A 19767-nucleotide genomic window follows, 5' to 3' on the forward strand; every position below is an offset into this window, starting at 1 on the left:
AATCAATATAAAGTTTGACACTAAGATTAATAACTATGCAAGTATGCCTATGCTTGAGGGACGATGGTTGAAAAATATGATTGTGACTTTACCCGTGTGATCAAAGCCCTGCATTTTTGTGCTGTTGTGGTCACCATCTTGACTAGTTTAAACCTCTTTTATTCTTCCTCTCTTATTGTAAGCAACACAGTTCACAACAAATAAGCACTTCTTTTTAGGCATATACCCTCCTAAAGACTTGTGTCATGCGAGATCTGTGACTGAATTCTTCCTTAACATTTAAAAACAGCTATTACATTATTTGATGGTGTTACAGTGTTGACTCACAGCCGTGTCTCTGGAAGAAAATGCAGGCATAATAAAGACATCTGTTCCCTTAACTAACATTTTCAAAGAGTCTGTGGGACAGTTTGTTTTGGAAAAAGCAGGAACCAAACGTTTCCCACAATCACGGCCTTGTGTGTAACTTTCTGGTTTGTAACTTGGTAACCTAGACATCACTTTCTCAAATCAATAATAACTAACCTTTATGGAACATGCCAGGACTTTTTTGTTATGTAGCATAGCAGCCAACTGTGTTGCCTGTGTCAAGATGAGCAGGCAGTACAATACCAGAATACTGATGCCAGCTGGGAGTCCTGGAAATTGCAGTCCAAAATATCTAAATAGCATCTGTTTGAGAAAGGCTGCTTTAGGTACGTAATAATCAGAAGGCTGCTCAAAAGCAAGGTTGCTTCTACTTTGTGGTTGACCTCATTTTTATTTTTCCTGCCTTTGAATCAATTTTTGACTCCTAGCAACTGCATGGATTAGTCATTGCAGTTTTCTTTGCAAGGTTTTTCGGAAGTGATTTGCCATTGTCTCCTTCTTCGGGCTGAAAGAGAGAGTGACTGGTCCAAGGTCACCCAGTTGGCTTTGTGCCTAAAGTGGGTCTAGAACTTAACAGTTTCCCAGTTTCTATCCGGATGTCTTAACCACTATGTGCTTAGACAACACAAATCAGTACTTATTTATTTGTTTACAAATGAGAACAAAGTGAACCCAATTTTTTGTGTAGTATCTTTTCTTAGAATAAAAAAAAAACACCTCATGGGATGAATGAGATATTTAAGAAATGATAGAAAGCCACCCAATTTGCATTATAAGGCATTTTACCTGGGACAGCACGTTCTCTCTTCTTATACACAAATATTTTTCTAAAACATCTGCCATCTATGGAAGGTGGGATTGTTTCCAATGTCAATATTCTTTACCTTGACTTCTAATGCTCTTGAACTTCTCCCATACAGAAGGTTCTTTATTAAGAGCAAAATGTTAAATTGCATCTTTCAAAACCACAAAAGGTACCTATTGAATAAAACTCATGAGAAGACTGCTTCTGCAGAACTGAACAGAGGACTGCTGTGGACATGCATGTGTTTATATGTGTTAATAGGGAGGGATATTAACTTTGGCTTGGATTCTCAAAGAGGTTAATAGATTTAAGAAAGCTCATGGAAAGAGTATTCCTGTCCTTATTCACCCCTAAAACCAGTGATAGAAAAAAGATAGTGCGGTGAAATCTTGGGAACTACCAGGGATAAGAAGAACCTCTCCAAAATTTATGTTTGCTTGCTTGCTTCTTAATTTATAAAGTTGCCTATTTTGCGATTGCTATTTTGAGTGGCAAACATCAGATTAAAAACAAGACATAAAATTAATAATAATATAAACATAAACACAATAGTAGCACAATATCATCCCAGGACAATCTAATGCAATCCTAGACCTATAACAAGTCACAATGATGGGCTTACCCAGCAGTCAAATACCATACCTATATTAAATCAGGCAGGTGTCTGCCTGCACCTTTTTTAAATACGATCTCGTTTTCTGGAATTAAGGAATGGTTCAGCCCTCTTTGTTTATATAACAGTTGTAACAAATTTCCCTCAAGTCTCCTTGATACTCTTTAGGGCCTGAGGTAACATCCAGGTCTTTAAGGAGCTTTGAAATGCAAGTAGGTCTGCGTCAAATGAAGTACATAGGGCCTATGATATAAGCTTAGAAAGGAAACTGTAAGACTGATGGCATGGACAGTCCTGAATGATTTTTTAAATTAAATTAGTTATATGCCAGTTATATTGTGACAACACATTATTAAAACATTTGTTGATATTTAACTGGAGGTAAGATTGAGCTGTGTCATTTTAAATGGTTTGGAAATAAACTGTGAAAAAATTAACATGAGATTTTAAGGGGCAATTTCATTGCTGATTTAGCCTCCTGTAAAACAGAGCAGGCAAACCTGCACATAATTCATTGAGTCTATTCAGAGGGAAAGCCCAAGGAGATTTTATTTTATTTCGTTAGGCCTCCAGGCTATTTTTACTAACATCACAACTGCACAACTATAAAATAAACCCAAGACTATTTTTGGTGGTGCATTTATTTCTTTTTCTTGGTCACATTAATTAAGATCTAAAATAGATAAATTGAAACATCTGGAATCAACAAATATTCCCAAATAAGAGGGTAAAAAATGGCATAAAGTTCAGCCCTACTCATTCTGCTAATTTTAAAACATAACTCTGCCCTGAATCAGCACCATCTACACCAACAGTGATGTAGCCCACAGCTGAAAAAGTTATTTATTACTAGCTTAGTGCAACATGTGAACCCTTTAAGTCAGCAGTGTTACATTCTTTTTGACGATGTTGGTGTCAACTCTTGGCTATCCATGGTATTCTCAGGAACCTTTTTCAACACGAAACTCCTGCTTCATTTAGGTTTCCTAAGCCATGTAGTCTAAGTACATTTTCCTCCTTAATATTGTCAACTTCAGATTTTGGTTCCCAACCAAAGTGCAGATTTTGTTTCCATGTTTCATCCATTTTAAATTGAAGATAATCATAAAACTCATCAACTTCCTCTTCTTCTGCATCGGTATTTGGAACATAAATTGGGTAATTGTCATGTTAAAGGGCTGCTTCTAAATCATTGCATTGTAACCAAAGCAATGTTTTTGCTTCACCCTTAATTATGAAAATACCATTGCTTGTTTGCTTTTCATACCCTTGGTAGTAAACAGTGTGATCTTCTGATTAAAAATATCCAGTTCCAGTTTATCTCAGTTCATTGATGCCTACAATGTCAATGTGTAGTTGATTCATTTTTCACTGTGTTTGAGCTTTCCTATTTTCCTGTTTCTTACATTCCCTGTTCCCACTATTATTCTCTGTTTGCAACTTCAGTTTTTCCTTTCCTGCATGGCAATATCAGCAACATGACTTATCAAAGGCTTTAATCTAGGCACATCACAAACATATTAGTACACTGAAAAATCCTTGAGTAGCAATGTGAGTGTCATCTGACTTGAGGGGCCCATCGTCTGACTTTATATAATCATCATATGTTTTCTTGTTAATAGTAGTTTAGTATTGCCTTCTTCTGTGTAGCATGAAATTATTCCTTTGCTATTATCACTAAAGTGATCTTCCACTTCCAGCATTTTCCTATCACTCCTGCCAATTATAGATGCCTGTTTCTTTATCCGGGCAGTTGGGAAACTTTCACAGCTTTACAGAATTAAGTACTCTTGGTATGCACTCCCAACATTTTTTTACACATCTCTCCCAGGAAGAGCCTACACAGCAGGAAATAAAGATGGTGGTTGGGTGGGTGGTATTAGATTATTATTGTTTACTTTCCAAAATTTCAATAAAAGTATCTTGCTTATCATTTATTACCTCAGATCCTTTTAGCTAAAGATGTCACAAATTAAATCTATAATCTTATATATGAAAAGCAGGGAAACTGTCCTTAAGCAAACAAACATTGAGACTTACCCTTCAAATCATTTGCATGAGGCTGATTTCAGTCTGGGCTTTATTTTTACATGCTATTTTCTTAAAACCGTCTTTACAATTTCCCATACTGATTGTTTACATATCTAAAACTATGCACTTGATTTTTATGATGAATACAAATCCATGCATGTTAAATTAAATGAAAAGTTATTATTAACTTTTAACCTACCATTAGCATCATGGGAATATTCTATGCCAGAAACTGTACACCTTCGGAAAACCATTTTATTCTCAGTGAGGGTTCCAGTCTTGTCAGAAAATATATATTGAATCTGCCCTAAATCTTCTGTGATATTCAAAGCTCGACACTGTAGCTGAAAGTCAGTCTCTTCATCAAATAAATCTTTATCTTGATGAATAAAATAAACTTGGCATATTTTAACAATTTCAATGGAGACATATAAGGAAATTGGAATGAGAACCTGGAATGCATAAAAATAGAGAGTCACTAACAGAAGAAACAACCAAGGTGGCAGAAAAGATGCATAATTGAATCAACTGGTTATGAATAGTGCAGTATCGTACTGTACCTTTTTTGGAACTTATATATTCTGACTTAAAGCCAGCATTGTAAAGTTATTAGAGTATCTGCAAAGGTTTACTGTGACAGATTAGGAAAGCATATGGAGCAGCTGCAGAGATGATATCCATAATTAGGTCTGGTGGTATTATTATCAAAAGCTTCAAAAGAAGTAAATACTTTCAGGGTAATAAGATGAGCTTGAAAGAAGCTAGGAAAAGAAGGAAAAGATTGTAGGGGTGGAGGGAGGGGGTGGGAGGAAAGAGAGACTGCAGTCAGAATCATGCCAGCATAAAAGAGCTTGCAAAAGAAAACAACGTTAATTAATAGTCCTAACATTTTGTCGATAAGCATAACAGGTTTTCAAATAAGCTTTCCAGCACAACTTGAAACGAGGAACATAGTGTGGGTCTATGTGCAAAAGAAATTGCCTCAACAGTTGCTTTTGTGGAAATGAGCAACATGTTCTGTAATCACTAACCAAAGTGTTATATTTTTCCCCAGATATTTTTTAGTAGTTTTTCACATACTTTCTGAAACCTCATAAAAGCCTTGATTCACAACAGAATATTACTTTCCTTCTACGGTATGTTTGAAGCAGTCTACACAGCACTCTCTTCTCCAAATTATTCCTACAATAACCCCGCGAAATAAAGTGGGCCCAGGATTGTGTTGGAAAAGTTCAGGACCTTTCACTTGGGTCAAATTCCCAGCTCAGAAACCACTGCGGCTTGTAAAGTAATCAGAAACGGATGAAATTCCAGCTAATGCCTTTGCTAGCCACAGAGTGTCTCTGAGCACCCTGTGTCTTTAACAGCCCATGCATGCCAACCACTTGCCTCCTAAATATTTAATTAAATTTAATAATCTATTCCAAGTGCAGAGATCTATAGAGATCTCTTAGTTTCTGCAAGACAATTATAACTACTGTAGTATAATTCTCCAATATGGACTGCCATTGCATTAACTACAAAGAAGAGAATGAAGAAGAGAGAAGTTGGTTTGAGTCTTTTCTAAGAAACACATAAATTGAAAATTAATGTGACTTGACCAATTAACTGGTTAAACATGTAAATTATCTTGGAACCAACTGACTCCATTGCATTCAACTCTCCAGCCTCAAAAGTCAGAACAGAACAGGTCAGGCAGTCCCAGATTAACAATGTCCAATTTACAGACAACTTGTACTTACGATCAGACACCTATAGAAAGCTTTTTATATTAAACAATTGAACTAAAACAATGGTTCAAAATAATGAATGTACACTACTTTGTGATGTTCATGAAAACACTTCATAGCTTCAGCAATTCATCGACTCGAATACTATCCACCATTTTAAAGTGAACCATGTTGCGGTTAACACTATGTTGAGTATGTAATTTTGTATTTTTCTCTTATTTATCCCCGTGGCGTGTAACCATGCCTCCGAAGCGTAAATCCGATGCAAGTACTGATGATGCATCAAAGAAAAGTAAAATAATTATGAAAATAAAGTGGAAATAATAAAGCAATCAGCATTTGAGAAAGAAATCTTGGACCTAAAATGTCCAGAACTGAAAAAGATTTTGAGGAAAGACTTAGCTGAAGTCTTTCATCTCACTGAAGCAGGGATGGTAAAGTTAGTAAGATCCTAATAGAAAGAATTTCACTGAAATTTACTCAGTTACCGAGGGCCCCATCTACTCCAAGGCCATTTATGACCTCCCTTTATGCCTATTTCAAGAAAAGGTAATATATATAATATATATGTATACACACACACACACACACACACACACACACACACACACACACTATATACTGAGACAAACAATTGACTAATTGATGCTAAATAAGAACTGTATGTACCTGTTCCTACTTACCTACAAACTTAATTTAAAGACAGACTTAGGAACAGATCCTAACCCAGGAACACCTGTAATCAAACAATGCTAAAATACCTTTATCTCCCATGCAAGTTTCAGCTCTTAATACAAGGGCATGGCAAAAAAGATACTCATTGGCTGGAAACAATGGCCATGAATTGTAAGCACTGTTTTGATAGTGTACAGGCTAAAAAAAGCTATAATAGCCAATTATACATTACATAATTATCCCACATTTCCACAACATCTTTGTCCTTAGGAAAAGTAAGCCTAAACATTTGACAAGGATGAAAAATAATAATGCTTTAAAAAAGACTGGGAATATTTAGTCATAATTACTAGATAAAGAATTTTGTGGGTTTTGGGGGCATCTGACAGCAGTTTACATGATAGTTGATCCATAATTGTTCAATTTTCATGGTTATCTAGGATATATATTTCTGCATCATTTTTGTTGCTAACTTTAAATTTACATTGATACATTACCACATTGGCTTTTGTTATGGCTTCTGAAATTCATTGCACAACTGAAATTTAGAACATCTAGTGGAGACATAGATAGATATGTCATTTCACTTAAAATCATATGGCCAACATCCTTAGAAGATGGGGGCTCCACTTTTGTTATATGTAAGATAAAAAGACTGCTGATAGCCAACTGATTGGCTTGCTAAGCATTATTATCAAAATGTGAGCTGGTCATTTAAATTGGAAATTGTCAGAGATCTGGAAGACCCTCTTAATGGAAGAATGGACAATTTTTTTAGAGAAAGAAAAGGTACTCTTGGCCAATGCCCACATTTTACGGAATCTAGCTAAAAACATAATCTCACAGATGGAGCTTTAGTATCAACACTTATCCATTTTAAATCTTGCTATCTTGAAATTTAATTTGAAGCAAATATGTGCTTTTTCACAGCTATACAGTAATGCATATTCCAGAGTTAAGTGCAATCTTCAGTACCAACTGTTCAGAGGAATTCCTGTCCCAAATAGTCCTTTATTGTTCATTTTTTATTTAAATGTGTTACTCAAGAATCATAACTATTATTTCCCTATGCTACAGTATCTGATAATTATCGCTACTTATCTTGCACCATTTGGTCATTGTTGGGTAAAGCAACTCTGAACAGCTGCTGATAAAGCAAGAAAAACAAAAGTTATAGCTTTTTAATGAAAATCAGAAAAATGTTGTAGGTGGCAATAGACAAAAGGTCTTTTGAATAAGTGAGATTTTTAAGTACTTAGAAGGTACATGAAATATGAATAAAATTTTAAACACCTGTGAAATATATAGTGCAATCACAGAATTGTGGCCATTGTCTCTAGATTCTATTGGAGAAGCAGTGACCAATGTTTCTTTACTGCTTTAAAGGTTTTTGAAGCCAAAATGCTATTGTAGCTGCTTATTGTGCCTATTCATAAGAAAGAGCCAAAGGAAATCCATTTCCTCAAATGCCTCTCACTCTTTTGAGTGCAATCACCAAGCTTTATGTCAGATGCTTGGACCAGATATTGCAGAACAGGCTAAACTGTGGAAAAAAAACCATTGGAATGGAACAGTCAGATTTCAGACAGGGAGCTTGATAGTGGATCTCATTTTTGTGTTGTACCATCCAATAAACATAATTTTTGCAATAACATAATCCAATCTATAAAATTAAAACTCCTTTTTATATGGTCTTCCTTGGTTTTAAAACTGTATTTAATTTGATATCTTGAACTTTATTATGGGAAAAAAAACCACAGAACACTCTGTCAATAAACATCTGATGTTTTTAACCATTGTTCCACGTGAGACCCCCACAGAGTGCTCAAAAAGAGTGTGCCAATTGCAAAAGAAGTGCATTTTAGCCTAGCTTTGTCCATATTCTATATTAGTGATATGGTAGGAGCCTTAGAATGCTTGAAAGTCCATGTTCCTAAAATTGCCAGTGCACGATGTCTCTACTCCTTTATGCCAATGACGTTATCTCTTATACTTTGATTGAAGAACATTGAAGGCTATTACTCACTTCTGTGAGTTCCAGAAATTGATCATAAACTGCCAGAAGTCCAAATAAATGGCATTTCCAGTAGCTGAAACAGCACAGAAGGATTGTGGGTGGAAATAGCATAAAACCACTCTCTCTCTTTCAATACCTTAGAACAATATTTTATGCCACAAGATCCAGGAAAAGTGATTACAATTACATCACGCAAACAGCATCTAAATGACTATCTGAAGATTTTTTAAAAAATTAGAGGATGGTTTTTTGTTTTTTTTTTAAATCTGTGGCCTTTAAATTTTTTGAGGCCAAAACCCCAACCCAGATTTTGTAGAGCACAGATTTCCTTAAAAAGAAAACTCCAAAGAGGTCAGGTCCATCCTCTCTGCTTCTAAAAGCATCCCTAAAGCAGTTCTCAAACTTGAGGCAGGATTTCTTTGGTTTGGATAAAGAGGGCTCAGAGCTTCATAATGCAGTACTAGCCGAAATTAAATTTTCCCAATTGGGCCTGGCACTATTGGCTCTAGCAGATGATTATTTTTCACTGTGGGCTTCATAAGGGGAAAATAAATTAAATCCCATTGGATTAGCCAAAGATTATTTTATTTCTGTTGACTATGATCAGGCTAAAAGGATTATCTATCACAGGCTGGAGGACATAGACCCTGAAGCTGAAATTGGCTCCTTAATACAAAAGCTTATAATACATGTTGGTAAGAATATATGGGAACCAGTAAAACTACCCAAGCACATTAATCTCCCCCTAGCGTAAGAAATTTTTTGATTCAGGAATACTCTCAAATCTTGTGGGTCATTAAGCAAGCAGACTTTCAGGTAAGAAGTGTGGGGTGACTCAGGATGGTAGGAAAAATAATGGGAAGTCTGACTCAGGCCATGCTCAGGACCTGAAAATCTTCCCAGCCAAAATCCAAACAGGATTTTCAGCCCCCTGTGCAGAGAAGCATGTGCTGGAACTCTCCAACTCCCAAGTCACTCCACATCCCTTATCTTACCAGGTACCAGGCTCATGAGCTGAAAATTCTGGATTTTGGCAGGGAAGATTTTGAATTTCAGCTTCTTCTTTTCTCTGATTCATTTGGCTGGTTGAAAGAGCTGCCTGCCAAAGGATTTCATCTCTGTGTCTGCTTAGATTGCCAGAACGTATTTGCATGTTAGGACAGAGAGAGAGAGAGAGCACCTGATCTAAGACTACTCAGCATGACTTTATGCCTATGAGGCAGTGGTGGGTTTCTACCGGTTCTCACAGTTTGGACAAATCGGTAGTGGCGGTGGTGGGAGGCTCTGCCCACCCGCCCGGACGTCATCACGGATGCTCTGTGCTCACAGTTCCGAACTGGTAGCGAAGGTAAGTGGAACCCACTACTGCTAAGAGGGAACTAGAATTCACAGTTTCCTGGTTTCTAGCCTGATGCCTTAACACTCTGTATTTATATTAGGTTTTGAAAATGCTAGCAGATATATCAAACAATGAAGCCTACCAATGTCTCCCAGCCATTTCGACTTTGAGATCTAAAAGAACAGATTTACTGTCATCTTTCTCCTTTCAAACACTAGCAAGGAAATATTGCTGAATTATTATATTGGCCTAAGTAAAAAATTCTTTAGGAGCATTATTATATTATAATATATTTATTCTATGGATCAGGGAATGTAAAATCAAATGCACATGTTCTTTTACAGTCTTTCTTCTACAGAGAGAGTCAGAGTTTGATTGCAATTGAGCTATGAGGCCTGCAAGGACCTAAGACTAAGGTTTTTAATACTGAGCTTAAGTTTTTCACTATCACTTTTTCCATAGGTTTGGGGCTGATAAAGGAAAATTGATATGGTCTAGTTTGTAGTGAACTGGTTTTTTAGGATTTTAGAAATAAGCTTCAGATATTGTGGATAGAATTTATGAGAAATAATTTAAACTTTTCTTGGAAGCAACCATACCATTCTATGTGTTTATGACTGTAATGAATCTATTTAAATCAAAATGCTACCTATTGGGCTGATTAAGTTGATTAATGTTTCTAGCACAACCACTGAGAATTATTTTTCTGTACAATAAGATCTGGGCTAAAATTCAGTAGGAGAAACTATTTCTTTAATGCCATACGCCATAAATGTTTTTTTTAAGTGGAAACTGACTTGAGTTCTATGAAGTATGTAGTAGTATATAAATATATCAGGATATCTGCATGTTAAATAGCAATTCTATTACTATCTACCCAAAAATGAGCTTCACAATGTTCAGTGATACTTAATCCCAGGCAAGTATACATTTGAATGAAACATTATTCATCTACATTAATTATGCCTCTCTTTATTTTTCTAATCAATGACTTGTCACAAATGATTTAGCAGAAATATCTATGTTATTTCAGTATTATGCTCCATTGTTACCTGAAGAACTATAATCATTGTCAAAAATAAATAAAACGCAGCTTGAGCTGGAGGCCAATAGTTTCCATCAGGACCTGGGACATCAAAGGCAGGTTTCTTTTTGTCGTCATACTGCCAGACCCAGATTCCATGCCCTGCAGGCAGGGAGGGAGAGATTAAAACACAGATTAAACAATGGAAAAGTAAACACATTTAACAGATATGTTTTCTGACTTCTGAGATAACACTTTCATGATTTTTCCTAATTTGTAAAACTAGATTATTTCAGGAATATACATTCAAGGTCACTTAGGAATATAATGGTTAAGTGACAGCCATACAATTTGCATGCAGACGGCCAAATATTTTACCATTGACATTTTCAGATAATAAAAGGAAAGCTCTTTTCTGAAACTCAGACAACTAGTCAGTGTTAACCAAGTTCAGATAACTTGGTGCCCTTCACCAACTTCCAGAGATTCAGTCATAGCCAATGGATCCAGATTTTACACACCTGATATAAGTACTTATAAACTAGATGGATTAATGGTCTGATATAATACAGGTAGTCTTTGATTTATAACCACAATTGATGGATGCTGCAAAGGTCGTAACTGTGAAAAATAGTCATAAGCCACATTTTTCAGTGCCATTGCAACTTTGAACAGTCATTAAATGAACTGCTGTAAGTAGAGGACTACCTGTATATGATAGTTTCCTTATTAGAGAGGGCAATGACTTTCTCTCATAGGGAAAGACTATAACATTGTAAGAGAAAACATGCTTTGTGTGTACAAGGCCCATAGAATCTTGAAGGATGCAAAAACCTACTGCCTGTAGCTGGTGTGGACAATACTGAGTCAGAAGAACATTATTATTGATCTTACTTAGTTGATATCATGTTGACACAAGCATCTGTGTGAGTGTGTTTGGGGGAGAAATGATGAAATATATGTTTTAAAATCCAGTGACAAGATAAATACAGTATTGTGAGCAAAGGAGACATCCCACTATTCTTCTGCTTAATTTGTGTAGCTGTTTTTCCTATATTTAAATTATTCTGGTAGTGTTTGAAAGATTGGAGTTCCTGGGAATTATGTGTAGGATTAGTGCATTGTATATATGTATGACGAGAGAGAAAGATCTGGGAATTCTTCCAGCTCAGATTTTAACCTAAACCAGAAAAAACCTGAAGGCATTAAAAGTAATTTGTTAAAACCTCTGATGCTTGTATTCAGCTCTTCTTCAGATGTCTGGACATTACTAACATCTCTTTTTAAGATAATTTTGTATGGCTAAATTAGGAGATTGATCCTAATTCTGTCTTTTCTCTGTTGCTTTTGCTTTGTAGTTATGTTTGAATTTATGCTTCACAAAGCAGGATTGGTTTGTTTACAAAATATAACAAGACTGGGATTGAACCAGTGGTGGGTTTCTACCGGTGTCGGCAGCGGGAAGCTCTGCCCACCCACCCAGACATCATCAGGGGCACTCTGCGCATGCACAGAAGCGTCACACGCGCTCACAGTTCCAAATAGATAGCGAAGGTAAGTGGAAACCACTAGTGGATTGTACTGTTGCTATTTAATATGTCATACATTACTTTTGGCACTTTCTAATATGGAATATATATATGAAAGAAAGAAGTATTCCTTTTTGGCCATCTATTTCAGTCCATCAGAAGTAGGCCTTCAACATTTAATTAAGCCAAAAGAGGTTGTTTTAAATTATTTATTTATCTGTATTTTCATTTTGATTTTTCTGAGTTCAGTGTTTTATGGTCGATAAATAAAAGTTAAAGGAACTTACCAATAGCAGTAAATAAACACATTGCGAAAAGTATGAGGACACACCAAAGAACATCACAATTCATTTGTCTTTCAAGCTTACTGCGTTTGTAACGTGGTCCACTGTTATTTAATAAGGCTTTTGTCTCATGACCTGAAAAAACAACAATTTGATTACATGATAGCATATATAAATGGAACTAAAAATGAAGGGAGGGAAAAATATATAATAAGTACAAAGATAACAGCTACAATTTACCTGCATAGATCACGATTCCAGAGACTTCTTCTGTATTTCTAACAGTGCATCCTCGTAACAAAAGATTTTCTTTACACAATGGAACTTTTTTCCCGTCCTTATGCACACTGCCAAAAAGGAAGAAGGAAGGAGATAATAATTTATTTATAAATAATGTGTATTAATTACAAAGATGGAGGAGGAAGATATATTAAGTTTAAGCAATTTCTAGGGAAGCTAAAAAGGCTGAATTTAACAGTTTTATATTTAGACACAATGGCTTCCCACAATGGCTTATTTCAGAGTATTATATCATGGTATTTCACAAAACATCAGTGCAATATTTTCTCTTTCAGAATTGTGAAACAAATAGATTATTTGGGTAATTTATCAAACTACAGGGTTTAACTTTTAAATGAATGAGAAGAAGTTTTATGTACTACAGTAATCCTTGATTTATAACCACAATTAAGCCCAAAATTTATGTTGCTAAGTGAGACAGTTGTTAAGTGAATTTTGCCCCATTTTACGACCTTTCTTGCCACAATTATTAAGTTAATCACTGCAGCTGATGTTAGTAACAAAATTGTTAAGTGATTCCAGCTTCCTCATTGACTTTACTTGTCAGAAGGTTGGAAAAGATGATCACATCACCCCAGGACACTGCAACTGTCATAAATATGAACCAGTTATCAAGCATCCAAATTTTAATCACATGACCATGAGAATGCTGCAACGGTGAAAAATGGTTGTAAGTGTGAAAAACGGTCATAAGTCACTTTTTTCAGTGATGTTGTAACTTCAAACAGTCAGTAAACAAACAGTTGTAAGTCGAGGGCTACCTATCCATGACCACATTATTTCACACATCATTAGGAAATATGATTTATTTATGTCAGTGATGGCTAACCTTTTTGCCGTCATGTGCCAAAAGTGGGGAAAGTGTGGGGTGGTCACGCGCGTGCATGCTCACATCCATAATTCAATGTGCCACCCCCCCCTGCTCCCACTGCTTTTGGCACGCAATGGTACGGTGGGTCCAGTAGGCCCATTATTCGCCCTCCCCAGGCTCCAGATGATATTTAAAATCTCTATTAAAACCTGTTTGCTAATTTAAATGAAATAATTAAATTTTTACAATCCCCCCCCAATTATAATGTATCTTAGTGTTTCATTGCTAAGAAAGGATCCAAATAATACAGAATGACAGAGTTAGAAGGTATCTTGAAGGTCTTCTAGTCCACCCCCTGCTCAGGCAGGAAATCCTATACCATTTCAGACAAATAGTTGTCTAATCTCCTCTTAAAAATTTCCAGTGTTGGTGCACCCACAGCTTCTGGAGGCAATTTGTTCCACTGATTAATTGTTCTAACTGTCAGGACATTTCTCTTTAGTTTTAGATTGCTTCTCTCCTTGATTGGTTTCCATCCCTTGCTTCTTGTCTTGCTTTCAGGTGCTTTGGAGAATAGATTGATTCCCCCTCTTCTTTGTTGCAGCCCCTTAGATATTGGAACACTGCTATTACCTCTATGAGTGATAGCAGTGATGTAAGAACTTAATAATGATTGGCTGAGTACTTTTAATTATCTGTAAATATGAAGAACGATTTGGATTTGGCTAGTCTACAGAAAAGAAGGACTAGGGGTGACATGATAGCAAAATTCTAGCCTTTGAGGGGCTGCCACAAAGAAAAAGGGTCAATTTATTTTCCAAAGCACCAGAGGGCAGGACAAGAAACAATGGATGGAAACTAATCAAGGAGAGATGCAATCTGGAATTGTAAGGAGAAACCTCCTAATAGAAGAATTAACCAGTGGAACAGCTTGCCTTCAGAAGTTGTGGGTGCTTCATCACTGGAATCATATGTCTGAAATAGTATAGGGCAATGATGGCTAACCCTTTTGCCGTCGCGTGCCAAAAGTGGGGAAAGCGCAGGATGGTCGCGCACGTGTGTGCCCACACCCATAATTCAATATGCTCCACACATGCGCGTGCGCCCCCCCCCACCTGCTCTCACCGCTTTTGGCATGTAATGGTACGGTGGACCCAGTAGGCCCATTTTTCGCCCTCCCCAGGCTCCAGATGTTTTCTTGGAGCCTGGGGAGGACGAAAACAACCTTCCCCACCCCCCTGGAGGCCCTCCGGAGGTTGGAAATGGACCATTTCCCGACTTCTGGTGGGCTCGGAAGGTCCATTTTTTGCCCAGGCTCCAGACACTTTCTAGGAGCCTGGGGAAGGCAAAAAAGGCTTCCCCCCCCACACGGAGGTCCTCCGGAGGCCAGAAATAGCCTGTTTCCTGACTTCCGGTGGGCCCGGAAGGTCCGAAAACCAGCTGGCTGGCGCACACATGGATGCTGGAGCTGAGCTAGGACAACACTCACGTGCCCACAGATATGGCTCTGCGTGCCACCTGTGGCACGCGTGCCATAGGTTTGCCATCTCGGATTTATGTATTACTTTAAATAATATTTAAATATTTGAAAGACCTTGTTAGATAAACATAAAAGAAAGCTCAAAGCAATGTAAAGAGTTAACTCCTAACAAATACAGACTAATGCAGACTAAAAATTAGGACTTGTTGGGCTGCAGTTCTTCTCCCCTGTTCATTAAAGCAGAGTGCCTTTTTGAGACTTCTGTATGAGTCTGAAATATAAAAAGACGTGGCTACTTTTGTGGTTAAGAACTGCTGTGTTAGAAGGAGGTCCTTCTGAATCATATCAAATTGTGTATCGTTAACAGAATCACAATCAACATTTACAGAATATTGGCTAGCTATAGTAGAGTTTGGAAGCAAACAGCATAGCTAAGAAACACTGACTTCATTTGAACTGATAGGGACACTCTTTTGTTGAGGTTTTGTGAGGACATTTTCATAGTTCTTTTTGGGAAACCAGCAAAATGTGAACCACTGAAAATCTCTGTTTGCTGCTGAAATTTGGTGAAGACCTTTAGAATAGATCCTTTGGGAGCTATACGAGGCCACAGAACATAGCTTAGAACTAAGTAACCTGAAGAGGGCAATAGTTTTCTGACAATCATATGGATCAAGGAAAATGATAGAAAGCCACTCTGATGCTAGAGAAGTCAGCCTTATTTATTAAGACATCCCTTGGGAACAACAGCCAAACTGATGATGCATCACATATTGCAGCAGATCATAATTCATTTCGTTTTAAAGAATTCAATGTACTGCTGCTTAAAAAAAACCCCCTATTTTCCCCTCACAGTATTGTGTGTTCTTATAAAGTCTTGCCTTTCCCCCAAGAAAATGTAATCATAAAAAATATAATGGTAAGAAAAAGAAAGAAAGGATAAGATTGTAGAACAAGTCTCTTACTAATGGGTTTTTATATTGGTCTGCTAAAGGCTTTTTATCTCACCTAACGATTTGCAAGGTTCAATAATCCTTAAAGTTTATAGGTACCGGAACAATTTATCACTCAAAACAATGTTTACAGAAGCAGAAATCATTGCCTAAAATCTCATGGTAGCTTGTGAAACTGAAGAAACAGGCTGCTGGTTGTGACCTCTATGTCTTAAATGCTTGACTGGCATAGGGTGGGTTTTGCCCCTATACTTTTTGTTACTTCGTTCAGAGATGGCAGATACTGTAGCATTGTGTTCACAGGATGTGCTTCCTTTTAACCATGAAAGTTATATAAGCAAGAGTCTTAGAAGATAAAGAGAATAAAAGAGATATTAAAATAGAAAACTGATTATCAATCAGAATAGAGCTGGAAGGGACCTTGGACGTCTTCTAGTCCAACCCCCTGCTCAAGCAGGAAACCCTATACCCATGATGGCGAACCTATGGCACGCGTGCCACAGGTGGCACACAGAGCCATATCTGTGGGCATGTGAGTGTTGTCCTAGCTCAGCTCCAGCATCCATGTGTGCGCCAGCCAGCTGGTTTTCGGGCCTTCTGGGCCCACCGGAAGTCAGGAAATGGGCTGGTTTTGGCCTCTGGAGGGCCTCCAATGGTGGGGGAGGCCTTTTTTTGCCTTCCCCAGCTCCTAGAAAGCCTCTGAAGCCTGGGGAGGGCAAAAAAACAGACCTTCAGAGCCCACCAGAAGTTGGGAAATGGTCCGTTTCCAGCCTCTGGAGGACCTCCAGAGGGGTGGGGAAGGCTGTTTTCGTCCTCCCCAGGCCTAATGGGCCCACCGTACCATTGCGTGCCAAAAGCGGTGGGAGCAGGTGGGGGGTTGCACGTGCATGTGTGGGGTACATTGAATTATGGGAGTGGGTACACACATGCGCGACCACCCTGCACTTTCCCCGTTTTTGGCACGCGATGGCAAAAAGTTTAGCCATCACTGTCCTATACTATTTCAGACAAATGACTCCAGTGATGAAGCACCCACAACTTTTGAAGGCAAGCTGTTCCACTGGTTAATTCTTCTATTAGGAGGTTTCTCCTTACAATTCCAGATTGCATCTCTCCTTGATTAGTTTCCATCCATTGTTTCTTGTCCTGCCCTCTGGTGCTTTGGAAAATAAATTGACCCTTTTTCTTTGTGGCAGCCCCTCAAAGGCTAGAATTTTGCTATCATGTCACCCCTAGTCCTTCTTTTCTGTAGACTAGCCAAATCCAAATCGTTCTTCATATTTACAGATAATTAAAAGTACTCAGCCAATCATTATTAAGTTCTTACATCACTGCTATCACTCATAGAGGTAATAGCAGTGTTCCAATATCTAAGGGGCTGCAACAAAGAAGAGGGGGAATCAATCTATTCTCCAAAGCACCTGAAAGCAAGACAAGAAGCAAGGGATGGAAACCAATCAAGGAGAGAAGCAATCTAAAACTAAAGAGAAATGTCCTGACAGTTAGAACAATTAATCAGTGGAACAAATTGCCTCCAGAAGCTGTGGGTGCACCAACACTGGAAATTTTTAAGAGGAGATTAGACAACTATTTGTCTGAAATGGTATAGGATTTCCTGCCTGAGCAGGAGGTGGACTAGAAGACCTTCAAGATACCTTCTAACTCTGTCATTCTGTATTATTATTTGGATCCTTTCTTAGCAATGAAACACTAAGATACATTATAATTGGGGGGATTGTAAAAATTTAATTATTTCATTTAAATTAGCAAACAGGTTTTAATAGCTATTTTAAAGAATATCCAACGCTGTACAGTATTATAGTAGGGAAATTCCACCTTAAAGTGAATCAAAACTACAGATGAAATCATAAATTATACTCACATGAAGCCTCGAAACCTGCGTATATCATTATTGGGTTCTTCACATTCAATGGTGCTGGCAAATTTCATGGGATCAAATTCAGAATCCTGCAATAAAATTAAATAATGAGGATTATTTTATATGTCAGTGTCATCCACAGATGACAAGTGTGATTGCTAGTTTGAGGAATCTATATCTCTATTTGTCTTACTGCGGAGCCCAGTTGAGATTCACAAGTTCTCAAAAAGAATAACCAATGTCTACTTTGGTATCCAGTTATATCACTGGGAGCTTGAACGAATATGAGAACCCTATCTGTAGCCTGTTTGCTACACTTTGACTGCATGCTTTCTAGGATGGAAGTGGCGGCTAAGGAAGATGAGTTATTCTAGAGCAGATACTGTAGGCTTATCTGAGACTCAAAAGTTAGTTGTAGATATGCCCAAGCTTCCATTATTTGTACTTCCAGAATGGTGATTTCCTTTATGTATTTATTTATTAAGTTAATGGCAACAGACCAAAAAGATATCACAATCAGCAAAAAAGTGCAATAATTAAGAGGGAAAAACGCAGGCAATACTGGCTTCCAGTATTAATTTCTGCTCCTGCCTCACTTTTCCAACCAAAGTAAAAGATGGATTTTTTTTTAAAAAAAATCAGTTTTATGAGGGGGAAGTTTAAGAAAAAGGATCCTGCTTTATACACTAGCTGCTCAAAGAAGATTAATTAATTAATAATAATCAATTTGGGACTAGATTATTTATTCTATGTTTATTCAAAAAAGAAACAGTCTCACAATATCTGATAATGGATCCATCATGCACAGTTCTTTTTTCTTGGTTCCACCCAGTGGTGGGTTGCCCCTGGTTCGGACCGATTCGCAAGAACCGGTAGTAAAACCAGTGAGAGGCCCCGCCCACCATCCCGGATGTTGTCATTTGCGATCTGCGCATGCGCAGAAGCAAGGCATGCATGCGAGCAAAGCGAGCACGCGCGTGCGATCCCGTTGCAAACTGGTAGTAAAGGTAAGTAGAACCCATCCCTGGTTCCACCCTGTTGGATCAGGTTAAAAAAAACTTAATTCACATTCTTGTGTCTCACTATTACGCAACAGAAGTGAAAATACAAACAGCTTGAAAAAAAAGTTTGAAAACAAGACTGCCGTGGTGGTGCAGTGGTTAGAATGCAGTACTGCAGGCTACGTCTGCTGACTACTGGCTGCCTGCAATTTGGCAGTTCAAATCTCACCAGGCTCAAGATTGACTCAGCTTTCCATCCTTCCGAGGTAGGTAAAATGAGGAGCCAGATTGTTGGGGGCAATATACTGAATTTGTAAACCCCTTAGAGAGGGCTGTAAAGCACTGTGAAGCTGTATATAAGTCTAAGTGCTATTGCTATTACAGGGAGTAGTCCATTAGCGGCAATATTATCCATAATAGCTTTACTATTATTGGTACACTACTGCTGTTATTACTACCTCCAATTATTATTGTGGTATTTCAATATATTCTGGAGTTCATGGCAGAATGCATGGGAGACACAATGTATACACATAACAGCAACCAGGGGCATGGGGGGGATAGGTTAGGCTGAAAGATAGTAACTGACCAAGAAACAATGTTAGCTTAATAACTCAAAACGGCCTTTCTGGATTTCCAACATATTAGGCTGATAACGTTTACTATCAAAGTCTGTTTGTCAGCCTCCTGTGGACAAATAGCTAGATTTAACAGGCCTGCAGCCAGAGCCAGTACTGCTGTTTTCTCATGCTTTTCCATGAAAAACAAGCTATGTGAAAAACAGAATAAAACTACTAAATATCTTGGGAATTAAATTTGTTTAGGATTATTTATAAGTTCATTGCCTTTCATAGGATAGCCTTTTCATTAGAGGTACACATTTATTAAACATCTAGTACTGACTTGCTAAGACATTTTGCAACATGA

The 19767-nt window shown here is 37.6% G+C and overlaps 1 protein-coding gene across 1 annotated transcript in view; it reads right to left on the reverse strand.

The window, feature by feature from the left end:
- Positions 1-19767, reverse strand: part of ATP10A (ATPase phospholipid transporting 10A (putative)) — a 158941-nt gene that overhangs the window by 42571 nt on the left and 96603 nt on the right. The window contains exons 3-7 of the mRNA XM_070943381.1: positions 17843-17928; positions 12657-12763; positions 12420-12551; positions 10632-10765; positions 4018-4270 (exon numbers count right to left, since the gene is read on the reverse strand). Coding sequence (XP_070799482.1) covers positions 4018-4270; positions 10632-10765; positions 12420-12551; positions 12657-12763; positions 17843-17928 — 712 coding nt within the window. The remainder of the gene's footprint in view (positions 1-4017; positions 4271-10631; positions 10766-12419; positions 12552-12656; positions 12764-17842; positions 17929-19767) is intronic.

Source organism: Pituophis catenifer, unplaced genomic scaffold, assembly GCF_029215685.1.
Source record: "Pituophis catenifer annectens isolate HBS135680 unplaced genomic scaffold, rPitCat1.0.hap2 SCAF_4, whole genome shotgun sequence".
Lineage (NCBI taxonomy): Eukaryota > Metazoa > Chordata > Lepidosauria > Squamata > Colubridae > Pituophis > Pituophis catenifer.